The sequence below is a fragment of the Candidozyma haemuli genome (assembly GCF_002926055.2).
Source record: "Candidozyma haemuli strain B11899 chromosome Unknown D_2014730914, whole genome shotgun sequence".
NCBI classification, from domain to species: Eukaryota; Fungi; Ascomycota; class Pichiomycetes; order Serinales; family Metschnikowiaceae; genus Candidozyma; species Candidozyma haemuli.
The window spans coordinates 1,531,770-1,548,589 of record NW_020289911.1 but is presented as its reverse complement, the minus strand read 5'-3'; the positions used below and the strand labels follow the sequence as shown (position 1 = coordinate 1,548,589).

The 16,820-nt window shown below is 43.5% G+C and overlaps 7 protein-coding genes across 7 annotated transcripts; 3 read left to right on the top strand and 4 right to left on the bottom strand. All coding sequences in view use genetic code 12, as the record gives it.

Annotated features, from left to right (window-relative positions):
- Positions 1–162: 162 nt before the first annotated feature.
- Positions 163–2,280, bottom strand: CXQ85_003100 (uncharacterized protein; the record flags this gene model as incomplete). Its single annotated transcript, XM_025486756.1, has 1 exon — positions 163–2,280. The coding sequence occupies one exon, from the start codon at positions 2,278–2,280 to the stop codon at positions 163–165; it is 2,118 nt and encodes a 705-aa protein (XP_025344306.1).
- A 2,071-nt stretch (positions 2,281–4,351) lies between these two features.
- RCY1 (Rcy1p) lies at positions 4,352–6,796 on the bottom strand (the record flags this gene model as incomplete). The annotated part of the gene is made up of 1 exon (XM_025486755.1): positions 4,352–6,796. The coding sequence occupies one exon, from the start codon at positions 6,794–6,796 to the stop codon at positions 4,352–4,354; it is 2,445 nt and encodes an 814-aa protein (XP_025344305.1).
- Positions 6,797–7,739: 943 nt separating this feature from the next.
- On the top strand, positions 7,740–8,333 carry CXQ85_003098 (uncharacterized protein; the record flags this gene model as incomplete). The annotated part of the gene is made up of 1 exon (XM_025486754.1): positions 7,740–8,333. The coding sequence occupies one exon, from the start codon at positions 7,740–7,742 to the stop codon at positions 8,331–8,333; it is 594 nt and encodes a 197-aa protein (XP_025344304.1).
- Positions 8,334–8,506: 173 nt separating this feature from the next.
- Positions 8,507–9,859, top strand: CXQ85_003097 (uncharacterized protein; the record flags this gene model as incomplete). Its single annotated transcript, XM_025486753.1, has 1 exon — positions 8,507–9,859. One exon carries the CDS (start codon positions 8,507–8,509, stop codon positions 9,857–9,859), a length of 1,353 nt encoding a protein of 450 aa, XP_025344303.1.
- Positions 9,860–9,952: 93 nt separating this feature from the next.
- On the top strand, positions 9,953–11,632 carry PAP1 (polynucleotide adenylyltransferase; the record flags this gene model as incomplete). Its single annotated transcript, XM_025486752.1, has 1 exon — positions 9,953–11,632. The coding sequence occupies one exon, from the start codon at positions 9,953–9,955 to the stop codon at positions 11,630–11,632; it is 1,680 nt and encodes a 559-aa protein (XP_025344302.1).
- Positions 11,633–12,242: 610 nt separating this feature from the next.
- On the bottom strand, positions 12,243–15,047 carry PIKA (1-phosphatidylinositol 4-kinase; the record flags this gene model as incomplete). The annotated part of the gene is made up of 1 exon (XM_025486751.1): positions 12,243–15,047. The coding sequence occupies one exon, from the start codon at positions 15,045–15,047 to the stop codon at positions 12,243–12,245; it is 2,805 nt and encodes a 934-aa protein (XP_025344301.1).
- A 215-nt stretch (positions 15,048–15,262) lies between these two features.
- OBPA (oxysterol-binding protein related protein) lies at positions 15,263–16,453 on the bottom strand (the record flags this gene model as incomplete). Its single annotated transcript, XM_025486750.1, has 1 exon — positions 15,263–16,453. The coding sequence occupies one exon, from the start codon at positions 16,451–16,453 to the stop codon at positions 15,263–15,265; it is 1,191 nt and encodes a 396-aa protein (XP_025344300.1).
- Positions 16,454–16,820: the final 367 nt, after the last annotated feature.

Below are 16,820 nucleotides of genomic sequence, written 5' to 3'. Positions count from 1 at the left end.
TTTCAAGGTGCTGTGGTTGGCTGACTACAAGTTGGCTGCGAAAAAGGGTATAGTACATAAATCGAAAAATAAGAATATACATCAGTCAAGAAAGCGAAAGGTGACCCAAACAAAAGTGTATCAGACAAATGTCATGATGGAAATAGTGAATGTGGAAGCTCATTAGAGCAAAAGAAGACCGGCAATAAGTGCACCCAATGGGGCAACAGTAAGACCAGCGGCACCGGCAGTGTACTCAGAAACGCTTGGTGCTGGTTTACCTTGGTCAGAAGTCGAGGCACTTTGGGTAGGACCTGGGACATAAGTATCATGTTTGTCCTCTGGCTCCCCCTCTGGCTTGCCCTCTGGACCCTTGGGTGGCTTGCCTTCAGGACCCTTAGGTGGTTGGCCATTACCGGTTGGTTGAGGATGCTTGTACGTCTCGGTTGTGTAGAGCGTGGTAGTAGGCTGCTCTGGATTACCTGGTTGTCCTGGCTTACCTGGTTGTCCTGGCTTACCTGGCTGTTCTGGATTACCTGGCTGTTCTGGATTACCTGGCTGTTCTGGATTACCTGGCTGTTCTGGATTACCTGGCTGTCCTGGCTCTCCTGGCTGTCCTGGCTCTCCTGGTTGTCCTGGCTCTCCTGGTTGTCCTGGCTCTCCTGGTTGTCCTGGCTCTCCTGGTTGTCCTGGCTCTCCTGGTTGTCCTGGCTCTCCTGGTTGGCCTGGCTCTCCTGGTTGGCCTGGCTCTCCGGGCTGTCCTGGCTCTCCTGGTTTACCTGGTTCGTCAGTTGGTTTAGGCTTAGGTTCTTCATCGGTTGGCTCAGGGGTTGGCTTCGGCTTCTCATCAGTTGGCTTAGGGCTTGGCTCTGAGTTGTCATCAGTTGGCTTGGGGTTTGGCTCTGAATTGTCATCAGTTGGCTTGGGGTTTGGCTCTGAGTTATCATCGGTGGTGCTCTCGCTTGGTGGAATGGAGGACTCTGCTGGTGGCTCAGAAGATTCGGCTGGTGGCTCAGAAGATTCGGCTGGTGGCTCAGAAGATTCGGCTGGTGGCTCAGAAGTCTCACTAGTCTCACTAGTCTTAGAAGTCTCACTGGTGTTACTAGTCTCAGAAGTCTCAGAAGTAGTCTCACTAGTGTTGCTAGTCTCAGAAGTCTCAGAAGTCTCGGTAGTCTCAGAAGTCTTGGTAGTCTCAGAAGTCTCGGTAGTCTCAGAAGTCTCAGAAGTCTCGGTAGTCTCAGAAGTCTCGGTAGTCTCAGAAGTCTCGGTAGTCTCAGAAGTCTCAGAAGTCTCGGTAGTCTCAGAAGTCTCGGTAGTCTCGGTAGTCTCAGAAGTCTCAGAAGTCTCAGAAGTCTCAGAAGTCTCAGAAGTCTCAGAAGTCTCAGAAGTCTCACTAGTCAGTGTTTCGGAAGTGGTCTCGGGCGTAGTTTCGGGTCCTGGATTGGTCTCGGATGAAGAACTTGTGCTCTCAGTAGTGATATCATCACTAGATGTAGCCTCACTCGAACTCAGAGACGTGGTTGTAGTTTCAGTTTCACACTCACATACCCAACATTGATTGTGAATCAGGGGCTTCAAGTGTCTGACTCTGTTGAAAACACCCAGTCTCTTAGCAAACGAGGAAGGAATATTCCTTTTCAAAAGACCATTGATGTAAGTATCAGCATCACCAACCTCGGTTGCTCCTTCACCAAGACCTCTCTCAACAGCGTAGCTGTAAGAGTCTCTGGCAAATACAGAAGAATAAGCGTGAGCAGCCTTTCCCTTAGCGTCCAAGTGGACGTTAACCTTAAAGTTGCCTGGAAGACAGCAAACGACATCTTTGTCTGTGTGGCCATGCTTGTGGTCCCAGTGTCTCTTCTGTTGCATTCTCAGAGCTCTTACCTTCACTTTGGCAGCCCACTTGGTCCATGGAACACCTTCCATCTTGTTGTCTCTTCCAATCAACTCGATGTCCTCAACACCGGTGCCGGTGATGCCCAAACTGCGGACTTGTTCATTGCCAATAACCTTGGCTAATTCCTCGTCATCTGCTGTCTTAAAGTTGATGGTCAACTCGAACAAATCCTTTCCGACTTTCCTAACGTTGCTGACGGCAACACCAGCGCCAATAAACTCTGGTCCATCTTCCGAACGACGGTGAACTGGCTCGGCCATAACTATCAGAGTGTCAGCACATTCAGGGTCAGTCGAAGGCAACGTGGTGGTACCAACAACCTGAGTTTTCTTATGTCTGGCGAACAAATACTGGCCACCTTCTGCGGAGGCCACACTGGCAAGAAGAAGAAGACTGTATTTCATAGTGAGCTTCGGATGTTTCTTGATAAAAAAAAAGACTGAAGACTGGTAAACAGCCAGTCTTTATATACCCCGAAAAATAGTGGAATTCACCTGCTTCTCGCCCATAGCACCCTCCGGTAGCTCTTATTTTCTGGTTCTCGATTTCCAAATGGCTGCAATTCTCCTGTAGGTACTCGGTAGGAGCGCAATTGTATGAAGGTTGAATAAAGTCTCGAGGCCTATTTGATGCACTCCCACGTATGTCTTGCATCAAAATGCTAGACGAAACCTAGACGAGAGACAAAACTCTATAGACCCTGCAGCATGGCCTAAAGCTTATAATTGCAAAAGTGTAAACTGCTTACCTGAAACTCGGAGATAGACGGTTCTTGTTTGCTCCGTGGGCTGACTTCTTTACCCCTTGACTTGTTTCATAATGAAATTGAAAGGAATTGGCTTTGCTATACCTTCTTTGACATGGTGGTGATCCTGTACACGTTCAACAGATTTACGGCTTATTGCAGTAGCTCGCTTGCGTCAAGACTTTCCTCAGATTTCATTGTCAGCTACCACATCTTTAGGAAAAAATTATATATAGCTAAATCCGAAAAGTCTCGCCAATTGTTCAGATTATATCCGTTTACCCGTGCAACATACGATCTTTTGGATAGAGCTGCAAGAACCGTTATTTAATTTTAGCCAAACAATAAACCACCCCAGGGTCTTTTTCCGAAAGAAAGATACCCCCTCAAAAAGGAAATTCATTTTCCAGTAAAAAGTCTCACATGGATACTTCCACCAAAGAGTCCATTGATCTGGAAAGATGGCTTGGTTTCTCGTCTACCAAAGTAGGACTAACGTACGAAGTAGTTGACCGTGTCTCTTCACGAAATATGCAAATGAAACTGCAAAGCCAGAGAGAAAGAAAAAAAAAAAAAAAAAAAAAAAAAACACAAGCGCTGTTTCAGAATTAGAGAAACCCAATTACCCTTTTCGGTTTGACCAGAGATTTCCCGAGGCTAATGAAGTTGTTGCGCTGCGAATTCAAGGATCGCCCAGTTCGCTTGCTCAATGATCAGCGGCCAATTCACTTGGCAACAGTGGAAAACATAAGCTTGCCCTTGCAGAATCTTCTATTGACATTACCCCTAAGACAGGCGTCTCGTAAGCTGAGCCTAGCCTCCGAACCTTCTTTAAGCGTTTGCAGGCTTCGCGCCTTCAAAGCCATCTGAGAGAAGAATCTATTGCGCAGCGAAAAGTGTGCGCAGTCGGATCGTCAAACCGAGTTACAAAAAGCGCTACTTTCAGGTCCTCAAATGTCTCTTTCGAAAAATTACCGCTCTCGTCAAGAGATGGTTTCATAATGAAATCTTTGTTGGGGTCCTGTTTTATGGAAACTTGCTTTCCAAGACAGGATTTTTCTTAGCAAATTAGGCAAAGAACGTTGCACAAAGCTCCCGCAGAACTCGACATGCATAATCGAGGAAGGTGCGTTTAGCGAGGTTGGGATGATCACCAGAGGGGTGACTCGAACAAAACGGGGATTTTCCTAGATTTGAAAGGTTGACGAGCCACACAAAACGCTTTGCAGCAAAAAATTGTTTCGACTGGAAATGTTAGGCTCAAATTTTCAATTTACACTTACGGTGTGGCGATTGTATATTTTCTTCGCGTGGGGCTTCAACAATAGAATCATTAGTGTGTCAGAATCGAAGCATAATACAATTGCTTACTTAAGTAGTCACATGTGACCGGCCAATTTGCTTACGGCATTGCCAATGTCTTGGATAGAATTGAATATGCGCCTTCTTTTGGAGGGCTGGCTATCGACTTTAGACACGGGAGAGTAACGTAACCTTAAAGTTAACCGCTCCAAGTCTAATACAATAAGCCCGTTTTTATCAACTTAGATCTTGCCCGTATAAAGCCCTGTCTTTGCCGAACCATTCTTCTCCTTCCAGTTTAAAGTTGGTCTTGGCCCTATAATTCGCGAGAGATACATTATTGTTGCATCTCGACCTTAAATGGTAACTTGACCATGCATGGCTAGCGGGTGAAACGAGACTTAGCCGTTTACGAAGACTGGCCCCGCCTAAACTATAGTACAGTCAATCAAGCTTAGCCCGTACATTACTTTCTGGACATGTTTCTTGATCAAGGGCCAATCCTCTCTCCGCTGAACAAATTCGTAGATCTCTTCTTGGCTAAAGATGCCGTTAAACTTCGTCAAATCACTGATGAGTTGCCCAATTGCTTTTGCGTCCTCTCCGCCAATCAAATATATAGAGCCAACCTTTTTGAGGGCCTGGAACAACGGAAATATCATGCGCTTGTTACTCTTCACATGTGTTAAAATGAAGTCGTAATACAAGTTGAGGTCCGAAATAAGCGTCACCGCCCCGCCCACAGAGATGGTGCTCCGTTTCAAACATTTTACAATTACCTGGAAGAACCGTTCTGCAACTTCCTGTTGGAAGACCTCCACGATGGGCTTGTCAGCACAATCAACAAGGAGGTCAATGTTATCATCAAGTATTTGTACCGCGTGTTGTGCAGCTTTAGTGGGGCCCTCGATCATATGTGCTTTGCTTGGGGGAGGATTGTAATCAGAGTCTTTGAGTCCAGAAAGAAACACGGATTCAATCTCTTTAAAGAGCACATCTATGCCGATATGTAAGCCATCGGCCACGTACTTATCGACAAGGGCTTCAGCAGATTTCTTACTCTGAAGCGAAGGATTAAGAATCGAATTCTCGTGCTTTACCAACTTTCTTTGCATAATCTCTTCCTTGTAGAATATATCTATCATTTGGACAATCATGTCTGCCATGTTAATGGCTTCGAAGAAGATAACAAGTGGTTCGATAGCTGTCCTCTTCTTATTGTCTGCAAGTGATACATCTCTTGGGTTGTAGTCCTTTAGATACTTCAAGGCCCGCTCAAACCCTTCCCTAAGGTGTTCATTAGAGATGCTTTCAATCACGCTGATAAACTCTTCTTGCATGGCACCGTAGATATCAAAACGCAATGCCGCCACAGTGTAATTTTCAAACAGCAGAAGTCTAGCAAGAGAAACTTTTGTATCATTCAAGACAGTCAATGTTAGCTCGGGGCTAAAAACCCTCCTCAAAGATTTGATATTCTCGGCCAAGATTTTCGCCTGGGCCTGGATTTTTGAATAATTGAGCTTCTCGTCAGTGTCGCCCTCCTTTTGTTCTTCTTGATCTTTACCCGTTATTGTGAACACCTTTTTAAAACTCAGCAAGAAGTCGCTTTTTGACTCAGCCTTAACATGTTTGAGAATACTTTGGGTGGTTTCCTTCTCTCTTTGTGCGACGGTATCCCTCCATTCAGCAATTTTTTCGGAGCACCGTTGTTTAAACACGGCTTTTTCTTCGTTTAGATATTCCGCTGCTATTGACTCATAAGAAACGTCAATAAGCAGCCGGGTCAATCGTCTGTAGCTTTCGCCAACATTTTTGCTAGGATTAAGTTGTTCAAGAAATCCATCTGTAAGTCTAACATACAACAGAGTGACCATATCAAAGTATAGTCCACGGTCTTTTGAAGCAGAGACAAGGAGAAGAATAACATCCTGTAGCTGATTTGAAATTAGTTCTTCGCTCACCTTGTACATCATTGGAATTGTTTCCGGGAAAATGAGATCGATAATCCTCGATTCTTCATTAAAAACGGAAGCAAGTTCCTGGATAAAAGAGTCGAGTTTGTCCTCGTTAAGAGCCCACTTCGTTTCAGGCTTGGAATCCTCGTCGCTCTCATCATCTGAAGGTGCTTGAGTGACACCGTTGGTGGCCTCTGTGAAATATTCCTTTACATCAAAAGCTTCCAGGTTAAGGAACTTTGTAGTTTCATTATCGAAGCATACCTTCTGAAGAAAGAAGTCTATAAGTGTTTGTTCATTCTTGAGCTCGACGAGGATCTTCACAAAATCGCTTGTTCTCTCGAAGTCTTGAATATCGTAGTGAATTTCTAACTCTCGTAGTAATGCATTTTCAAAGATTTCCATGAGTTCAGTGATCTTTTCACCCACCATGCTACCCACGGTTTCATCTGGGTTTATCGCATTATACTTTAGAAGATTGCTCAACATTTTAGCTTGGTCTTGTGGAGTATTGAAACTCTTGAAGAGCTTGAGTCGCTCATATGGAAGGTTCAGTTGCAAATCGGCATAATACTTTTGTAGACTTCTTCGTATGCGTAGAACCTGAAACTTTGCTATCTTTGGGATCTTGTAGACTCGATCTAGACACGTCAACGGGTTATCGAGCCATTCAAACTTCGAGCCTGCCAATTCCTCTCTAGTGGCATCAGTAGCGTTTTGCCATACGCTCATCTTTTTTAGTTTCAGGATCCATAATTGTGGATCATTCACTGCTCTATATGTGTTCTTGGAAGTTCTGGAGAACTGAAGCAAATCGGGTACATCAAGGAACCACGTGATGGTTTTAGCTACTGGTAAGGGGATCACCAGCAGATTGTATACATCGATGTCAGCATTCCAGATGACTTGGGCCATTTCCCTTTAGCTGTTCGATGAAGTGTTGATAATGAAGCTTGTTGATAGACGTGCCATGCAGTCTTTCTGCATCCGGCATTACTTGTCCTTCCCGGGAAAGTTAAGAAAACGGGCTATACTGAATGCAAAGACCCTCGCTTCGCAAAATAAAATGTCTGTGACCACTTCTTGAAAATAATTAAGGTGGCTGAAACAAAAGTGGATGTGAGGTCTTGACTAACTCAATGCCTGTGTGAGCAATAGCGATCATCATCGGTGCATCCACTTCTTGAGGCCGATAACTTAAAAAAAAAAATAAATAAATAAATAAAAAAAATAGAAGAAAATAATTAGAACCCAGTAATAATCTCTTAAGTTTGTATTCACTGACATGTTATGGCGGTTGGATAGTCTCAGAAGGACATCAGAGGGAGTGTTATTTCGCAGCCATTGTCACAACTGTCCCATGAAGTCTGGAAGACCTGCTTCTTTTTACCAATCTGAACTGGTTTCAAAAGACGCTTTATAAAAAAATAACTTTATATTGTTATCTTCCACTCTTACCATTATTCTTCACACCTAGAGGCTAGCTCAACTACTACCAGTCTTTCTTCTCTTCCCCATACTGTCGCTATACAACATCGCGAAAAATGAAGCTCATCAAGACGCACCCTAAGTTTCCACCAAGACCGTTTTCGGACTAATTAACTAATCAATAACTGCATAACGCTGTTCGAGCATGCTACTGGCACTTCGGCTGGGTCGAAGGGCGCTATGGAGCTGTGGAAGCCGACATCACATCCCTCGTCTTCCGTATCCCAGCATATCAATCAATCTGCTACGACACCAGCACAAGAAAACCAGCCAGAATAATCCACCGACAAATCCAGCAGAAGATCCACAAACTTTGGGAGGAATGCTTCTACGGTTTATTCGCAAGGAAACGCAATTTCTATCCGACAGCATGAATATAGAAGAAGCTATAGATTCCCAGCACGAAGTGGCTACAGATAAAATAGATCCAGCCTTACGAAATGCCCTCATTGCGGAGCCCGATGTTCATCAACAGTTTGCTTCACTACTTCGACTGCTGAAGTTTTCCGTTCATCCTGATGTCCTTCTTCATTATTACCTGCTCTTATCAACTGTGGAAGAAAGTGAGAAAACTCAGCTTCTCAAATGGCTTGTATTTTACCGTCAATGGCACCTGTTCTGGCAAATTGCTATTACTGACGCTACTTCTTTGAGCGACGTGGAGGACCTTGTGGATCTAATACATGCTGAGCTTGAAATAAACCATAATTTGACCTTCGGCGTATGGGAAGTGGTTCGAGCTGCAATTCATGAAACAACTACAGCCAGTCTTTTGACGTCTGTTATAGAGACTGTTGAGTACAAATTTGGTCTCTCCAAGTCACAACTCATTAGCTTTATATCTTTTATAAGGGAGCTTGATAATGTGGAAACAGATGACGAGCTAAACCTTCTTGAGGAAAGTCAATTACAAACGATGTCAGACAGTTTCATCTGCAAAGCATTTTTTTACAGACTCGTCTAAGAGTTTCTGATCCCACAGATGCGATCGAAAGTATTAAGGATGAAAAAGCGGCCCTAAAATCGCCGGGATGGTATTCTTTTCTCACATCCCTGTTTGCAGATAATCTTCATTACTTGACGTCTATTCCACAAAAAAAGAATCCGTCACTGGAGCAGATTTCCAGAACGACACTTATGTCTCACTTTTTGCATTATCGTCTGGCGAAGATGAATGAGTCTGATTTCTTCTCTCTCATCCAAACAGCTACTTCGCAAGACGCCCATCGCATTTTTCTCATTGCATACAAAAACAGCCAGCGTGGATTGATCCAGAATAATCGACTAATTGATCATGTTGTTCAATTGGCAATAGGTAGCGGCAACAATAAGCTCATTCTGGAATGTGTTAGAAAGTTTTACATCTTTATGTCGCTAGACTCCTGGCAGCAGCTTTTCCAAACCGTTCTTAGAGACGATCCAGGTGTCATTGAATTGTTTGAGCATAAACGGCCGAGCGAATTTCAAGCAGTATCTAAGAGCGCTTTGTATAAGGGCTTTTCATCCCAGGATACAGTTGCCCTTGTTTCTCACTGCAACAACAATCGCTTTACTATTCGCTCTGCTTTAAAATCACTTCATCTTGATAAAAAGGAAGCTCAAGAAGTCTTAGATGGCCTTCGTGGAACGAAGTTGACGGCTTACAATCTTATAGAAACGCTCCGCTTCGCTTTCCGTCATCATATTGTCGATGAAACCTCCTGCCAGATTATTGATCGAATACTTCATAAAACTTGGAATGGTGATGTCCTCTTGAAACGAGGGCAACGAATCAATTATCAAGTAAGGGATGATTTTAGGTTTTTTTATGCTATGGCCACCCCGGATGAACGAGTTAAGCTCACGGAAACCCTCCAAACTTTAGGACATGCAATTTCGTTGCTCGAAACGGAGGAAATAGCATCTTTTATGAATAACTTGAACGACTACTTCTTTGCATCAAATCAGTTTACATTCATCAACTCCACTACTGGCAAGACTTACATATTGGACCGTCTTATCAAAAAGACTATGCAATTTGTTTTTAAACACCATGCCAAAATACAACCAAAAGACGGTGTGAAGCAAATCAGAGACATTTTGCGCTCTTTAAGATTCGATTCTTCCCCTGGGCAAGCGTCGCTTTTTGAATTCATTGTCCACGAGAATCCTGCAATGGCATTTGAGATTTTGAACAACTACAAGACAAAAAAATCTGTTCTTGTAAACCCAATCATGGAAGGTATAGCCCGTGGAGTGCTTCGAGCGAAGACGCTTACACCATACCAACGAGTAATGGCTTTTGAAAAATTCCGCCAAAGCGCGAAGGAGTTGGGGTTTAAGTACCAAATGAGCGCAAGGTTGACTGTACTACTAGGTAACCTGATCCTAAAACTTGAGAACATTTCAAGGAACCCTAAGTCGAATCTCTTGCAGCCTGTTATTCAATACGGAATAACCAAGGGAGTGCCACACGCGATCATAAAAAAGTGGAGCAAAGCTTTACCTTGAAGGCAGTACATAAAAGAACAAGTCTGACACTGCATAAAGTAGAAACTTCTCTCACTTCACCAAATATTTCACAACGTCAATTACTATCTACGGATGTCGAGTAAATCATACGGCGTGACGGGGCCGGTGTCATTAGCAAACCCTACACAGCGTGAAATAAGTCTAAATGATTCGCTCATTGGTGAACTCAAAGCTCGTGGCTCTTTCGAGAGCGAGCAGGCAACTAGAAAGAGGGTCGAAGTACTTGCTCTAATGCAATCTATGGTCCAAGACTTCGTTTTTAAAGTCTCAAAGAAGAGAAATATGAGTGATGGAATGGCTAAAGATGCGGGTGGGAAGATTTTTACGTTCGGTTCTTATCGACTTGGGGTCTATGGGCCTGGATCAGACATCGATACCCTAGTTGTGGTTCCGAAACACGTACTACGCGAGGATTTCTTTACTGTCTTCGAAGAAATTATAAGGGCAAGACCCGAGCTAGAAGAAATAACTTCTGTCCCGGATGCCTATGTTCCTATCATCAAACTTGAGTTTGATGGCATATCGATTGATTTGATTTTTGCTCGCCTTAATGTCTCTCGGGTTCCTTCAGATATGACCTTAGATGATAAAAATCTACTCAGAAATATAGAAGAAAGGGATTTGAGGTCCCTTAATGGTACCCGTGTAACAGATGAAATATTGACTCTTGTGCCCAAACCTACAGTGTTTAAACATGCCTTGAGATGCATTAAAATGTGGGCTCAGCAACGGGCTGTCTATGCAAATGTGTTCGGTTTTCCCGGTGGTGTTGCCTGGGCCATGCTAGTGGCGAGGATATGCCAACTATACCCCAACGCAGTAAGCGCTGTTATCATTCAAAAATTTTTTAGCATCTACACCAAGTGGAATTGGCCTCAGCCCGTATTACTCAAACCGATTGAAGATGGTCCCCTACAAGTCCGTGTGTGGAATCCTCGGATTTATCCACATGACAGGCAACATAGAATGCCTGTTATCACTCCAGCTTATCCGTCAATGTGTGCCACGCACAATATAACCAACTCCACCCAGAAGGTTATACTCAAAGAAATTGCAAGAGGAACTGAGATAATGGATCAAATTTTCTCGGGAGAAAAGAATTGGTCTGCTTTGCTCCAGAGGCATACATTCTTTCATGACTATAAATTTTATTTATGCGTTGTTGGGGCTACGATTGGCAATGATGAAGACCACCATAAATGGAGCGGCCTTATTGAAAGTAAATTACGTATCCTTGTTCAAAAACTCGAAGTTTCTGATGGCATTGCGCTTGCCCATCCGTACGTGAAATCGTTTACATCATCGTACTACATGGGAGACTCAAAGACTGAAGATATATTGGCTGCATTTGGGTGTCTTCTGGGAGATGCCGTTCTTAGTGGCCTTCAGAAACCTGTCGAAGATGCTAAAAATGTTGACAATGATTCTAGCATTTCAGAGCAAAAAGTAATTCACCTCACGAAATTATTCATTGGATTAGACATCAGTCTTGTTAGAGAAGTGGGCGGGGTGAAGAAGCTCGACATACAATATCCATGTTCTGAATTCTATAATCTTTGCAAGAGCTCTACGCTGTTTGAAGAGGGCAAGAACTTCATTCAGATCAAGAATGTCAAATTGCACGATTTACCAAATGATGTATATGAAGACGGAGAGGAACGGCCTGTTAAAACCGGTAAGAAGCGAAAAAAGGATGGCAAAGCGGAGCAATTGAAAAGGCCAAAGGGTATAACGCCCACAGCAGCGGCATAGCTAGCTAGCTTCAAGGCTCTGATCATGCGTCTTGGGTCATGTTAAGTACACATCTTCTATACCATTAATGAAAGCATTAGTCTGAGTCTTACATGTAGTTCTCGAACCTGTCTGTTGTTTCGTCTTGTTGAGTGTCTTTTCTAGCCAAGGTATGAACTCGTCAGTACCCCCTGTTTCGTTATAAACTGACGCGTATGTGCTCCAGATATGTTTATTGACATCTTCACTCCAAGCTTTCGCGAGTAATGAAGAAAGCTTCTTCTGGGACGCTGAATCTTTTGCAGCCCTGGAATAAAATATCCGAAAAGCAAGAAAGCCATTTAGCCTTCTTCCACAAGTCGTTTTACGACGTTTTGATCTGTTAGATGGCTTGAACAAGTCAATGTCGCTAATGTGCGCGTTGCATTCTGCTAAGCTTCGTCTGACGGACTCAGAGGCTTTGGGCAAAGGCGGTATCTGTATGATGATACTCGAGAGGCCAATGCAAGATACTTTTTTTCCCATCATCTAGTTGGTTTATGTATTTATTCATGTTCCTCAGGCAGCCTTAAGTATTTTCTTAACGGGCAAGAATATGCATATTTCCTTCGTTTTCGCGTTTCACCTTAACTCAAGTGTAGATGCCCTGCGTAATCAACTGAAATTGATCGTAGAGTCTTGTATACATGCTCCCTAAACTCTTTCCGATGAGCGAGATTTCGACAAATTCGTCCACTTCTTCGTCTTTCAATTGTAGTTGTAACCTATTCTTGAGAAGAACGCTTGTATTGTCTCCATTGTTGAAGCAAGGAAGATTGGAGTCTTTCTGCATAATTTCAACCATATTGATTATCCGGTCGCTTTCCTTTCTAAGTGCTTTGAAACACTCTTTGCACAATGCTTTGAATTCTCCAAAAAGATCGCTTTCAAGACCACCCAATAGTTCAATATACTCCATTGTGAGCTTAAATGGAGCAGCTTCGAAGCCAAGACTTCCCGGGGAGTTCGACAAGAGAAAGCCAAAGTCGATGTGGATAATATGCCCTTCATCATCAAGCATTATATTTCCGTTGTGCCTATCTTTTATTTGTAAGACATAACAAATGATTGAATAGGACGCTAAACTCTTTGCAAAATTCGCCTGTGCGCACCTGTAAGCCGCAGAAGCAGGATCTCCAAATAGCTTCTCAAAATAGTCTTTCAATGAGAATATTCTGCCTCTGGCATTACTGCCCGCAGCTATGGAGATCTCGGTCAACGATTTCTTTATAGAATGAATCGAAATAGCGTTTGTAATGGTTTCAACAAGACCGGTATTCGCACTGGTAATCAAAATTTTCATTCGCTTGGTCCACAGAGGAATTTGTTTGGAGGACCAAACGTTGGAAATCATGGTAATGAGTTGGCATGCGAAAGCCTCCTGAGGAAGATCCGACCCATTTTTCGCAATGACAGAGCATAAGTCCCAGTTTGGTAGCTTTCCATATATGCTGGACTTCCTAATTCTTTGCTTTTTGGCATGCCAGTCTTCCGCCAATTTGAAGTCGTTTTCGAGTTTTCTTTCTCCAGCATTCGGATCATTTCCCTTCAAATGGTTGAATTTCTCATAGTCAATCGACTCGAACTGATCTTGCAATGCGATCATTGATTCAATGATACGATTCTTTATTGCAGAAGATTGCTCAGATGTTGCTTGCCCCGATGCTTCTAATTGTTGTAACATCACAGCAGCGATACGCATCTGATCTGCTCTATTCTTTGAGGCGACATCAAGGGGGTTTGACGAGCTGGCTGATATTTTTTCAAGAACATCCATATGAGACACACCCGTTCTTAGTGTATCATCGTAATCAATTTGCCGCGAAGTCTTCAAATCAGACAAGTCCGCTTCAACACTTTGAGATGTATCTTTGATGGACTCGAACGCTTGACTAGTCACGACTGATTTTCTGGTGGAAGATCCGCTTCTTTGTGTGGATGAAGATCCTTTCAGAAGCAAGACTTTATTGGACGTAGACGATGGATTGAAGTCAATCTCATCACTTAAGAACTCCACGAACATCAAGAAAGGCACTCTTTCCGCTGAGTTTAGAACACAAGCCTCATTAACACTAAGCTTGAGAAGTTTGTGGTATTTCTTATTGCGAGTGCTTGTGTAGGGAAGAAGTTGGGGGATGTCAACCTCCGCTGGAAGTAGAGTATCATTGATGATCGAAAGCTCAGCACGAAGGGCTGACAATCTGGCTTCCTTGGGTAGTTGAGATAACCTTAAGGAGATGTTCTGTAATGCCAAGATGAATTCTGTCACGTTTTTTGAGTAATTCAGCTTCAATAACTTGACAGGGTCGATGTCAGTGCCTGATGAGAGCGGCGTCAGATTAAGCGGAGATGGTGCCTTTGTGCTTTCCTTGAACGGGAAGAAATCCACGCTTGGCAGGCTTAAATCTCCGTAATCTTTTGTTGATGAAGACGAACTCAAGTCAGGCATGGAGTGAGAAAATTGCTGACGCTTCTCCGATTGCATCGAGAGACGAGGTGATTTGATGACCGACTCCGCAGAAAGCTTTTCTTCCATGTACTTGAGAAGCGTAACGCTTTCTGAATCACGAGGAGCAGCTTTAGCATTGAAAGAGTGATGTCTCCTAAGCGGTTTGCTCGTTGGCAATTGGTCCACATCGTCATCACTAGTATTAAATTCAGAATCATCGGACGCAAAGCTGGAGCTTGAATACTTCTTCTGGCGAGCAGAAGATTCCGAATGACGCTCAGGCTTCGTATTTTGTCGAGCTCGTGGCTCCCTGCCTTCGTCATCCGATTGGGCCGATCTTTGTTCCCCTGAAAGTTTTTGGTTTTTAAGAGTCAAGTTCTTTGTGAGCACCTTTTGGAAATTTGCAAGCTTGAAAACGAATGACCTCTGCTGTTTGCCCTGGACTGAGAGAATGGGTTTGGTATAGTTATGGATTTTTGGAAGGCCAAAAGAAGCAGCTAAGGCCCCACAAAGCACGAGTGATGGATGTAAGTTCTCACGGAACTTTGGCACTATCAGAGCCTCGTATGGATTGAAAATCACGTCTTGAAGTTTGTTAATCAATCCTCTCACTACTTGAAAGGAATAGGAGTTGGGTTCGTCTTTCAATTCAAAAACGTAAGCCTGTAGATGCCAAAACACAATTAGGCTGAAATGTGTATACTTCATGCAATATTCCAAGAGGAAATCTTCAAGAGCCATCGAGTTCGTCTCGAAAGAAACAAAAAGCTGGAGAAGTTGGGGTATCAAAAACTCCAAATCGTCATATTTATAAAGACGGAGTTTCTTCGTGAGGTAGAAGTGCACGCCAATCTCTCCAGAGTAACGACGCAAGTAGTCAACACACTGGAATACGTCGAAGTCTGGCGAGTTAATCTCTTGGTATAGCTTTTCTGAGTCTTCCACCATGCTGGTGATCTTTGGCGGTACAAGGTTTCGCTTTTCTGGTTGTTCACTTTTATGTACGTATGCAGTACATTTGACGTACGTAGGTCGCAACAGTACCCATGCACCCAGGCACAGGATGCAGCGTAAGGGCAAAAGGACTTGCATTTATTAAAAATGAATATAATTCGAAATAAAACTTAACGAACACTCTATTCTACTCTGACTGCGTTATAGAATCAAGCTCTATCTTGCGGTACAATTCTGAACAACTCGTTCAATTTAAACTTCATTTCTTCAGGCGAGTCATTGCTGACATCAACCAGACAATTGACGATGAAGGGAATCTCACCATCCACCTTACGGAAAATCTTCGGTTCGAATTGTTCCCCAGTTTCAGCTCTCTCTCTTGCCTTGACTCTTTGTTCCTCCTCGATCTTGAACTTCTCATCCGTGGCCGTCCTGTGGTCATTCTCTCCGAGCGCCTTGATAGTACTGTCCCATAATTTACGAGACTCGTGAGGAAGTTGTTCGTCCATCGGCTTCACTTGGAGTGGGTAAGTCTGAGTCTGCTTGGTGTCGAGGAACAACTCCTTGGCACCCTTGCCTTCTTGGATCTCCATTGAGCCATTCCACTTTCCAGTAATTGTGTAAAGAGTCTTCAGGGATTTTAAGTCCTTTACAGTTCCTTCAATAACGTCATAGTCACCAGAGATGAAACCCTTCGTCTTGAACTCAATGTCAGCCTCTAAACCTAATTTCTCGCATCTAATCACCATATGGTCGCCAAGTTCCATTTTGAGCTTTCCAAAAAGGATGCCACGACAGTAGACGTTCGGCTGATTCATAGTATACACTTCATCATCATGCTCGCCGAGTGTTAAGCGAGCGACACCTTCCATCATTGCTGCCAGGGAATTACCCAAAAATTTGGATCTAGGGATAACTACACCATCAGCACGAATCTTCTTCTCGGGAACCATATAGAAATAAGACGACTCGGGTGGATGATGACACGTTTGCTCAGCAACGTAGTATCCGGTCGACTGGTCTGGAAGGTCATCCCAAAAACAAGAGAAAACCTCCCCCAAAACAGGGTTAAGGGGCTTCTTTACCGCTTTTGGGGCGATATGCCATCCTGACAAGTACCACTTAACGATAAGAAGGAACCGTTCAACATCATTCGATGTGGAATTTGCTTCAAAAAGGATTTGGGGTGTGTGAAACGCATTAGTGATGCGCTCCAACATGGATCTCCTCTCTAAGATGAAAGTAGGCAAGGTAATTCTAGTCAAGTCGCAACCAGGGCGCAATTGAGATATGATACCCATAAGAATCGATTGATTCTCAGATCCAATGTCATCTCCCTCCTCTGGAGCCGAAGAGCTATCAGAGCCCCCAATTTTATTCTTCAAGCGATGCAATACCATGGTGATGAAAGATATGTAGTAGGAGACTCGAGTTGCTCAGCAGGCAAACGATAAGACACATAACCGCACATCACATGCATGATTTTTTAGGCAAAGCACGAGCGCAAGAGAAGGCGGAGATTTAGAATGAGAAGCAGGGCCTGTTCCCAACTCGGTAAAAGAACGAATTTCCTTCATTTACCCCAAGAATAATCTTTTGGAACCCGTAGCGATCTCCTATGAGAACTTCTTGCCCGGCATGAGGCTCTACCCCTGTATCTACTATGTACCTTAATTATATATGCGAACCTGAAACACACGTCGCTCATATAAAGAGCCAGAATCCGGCTAAAAATATTGGCCAGTATGAGCGAAATTGATGAATCAG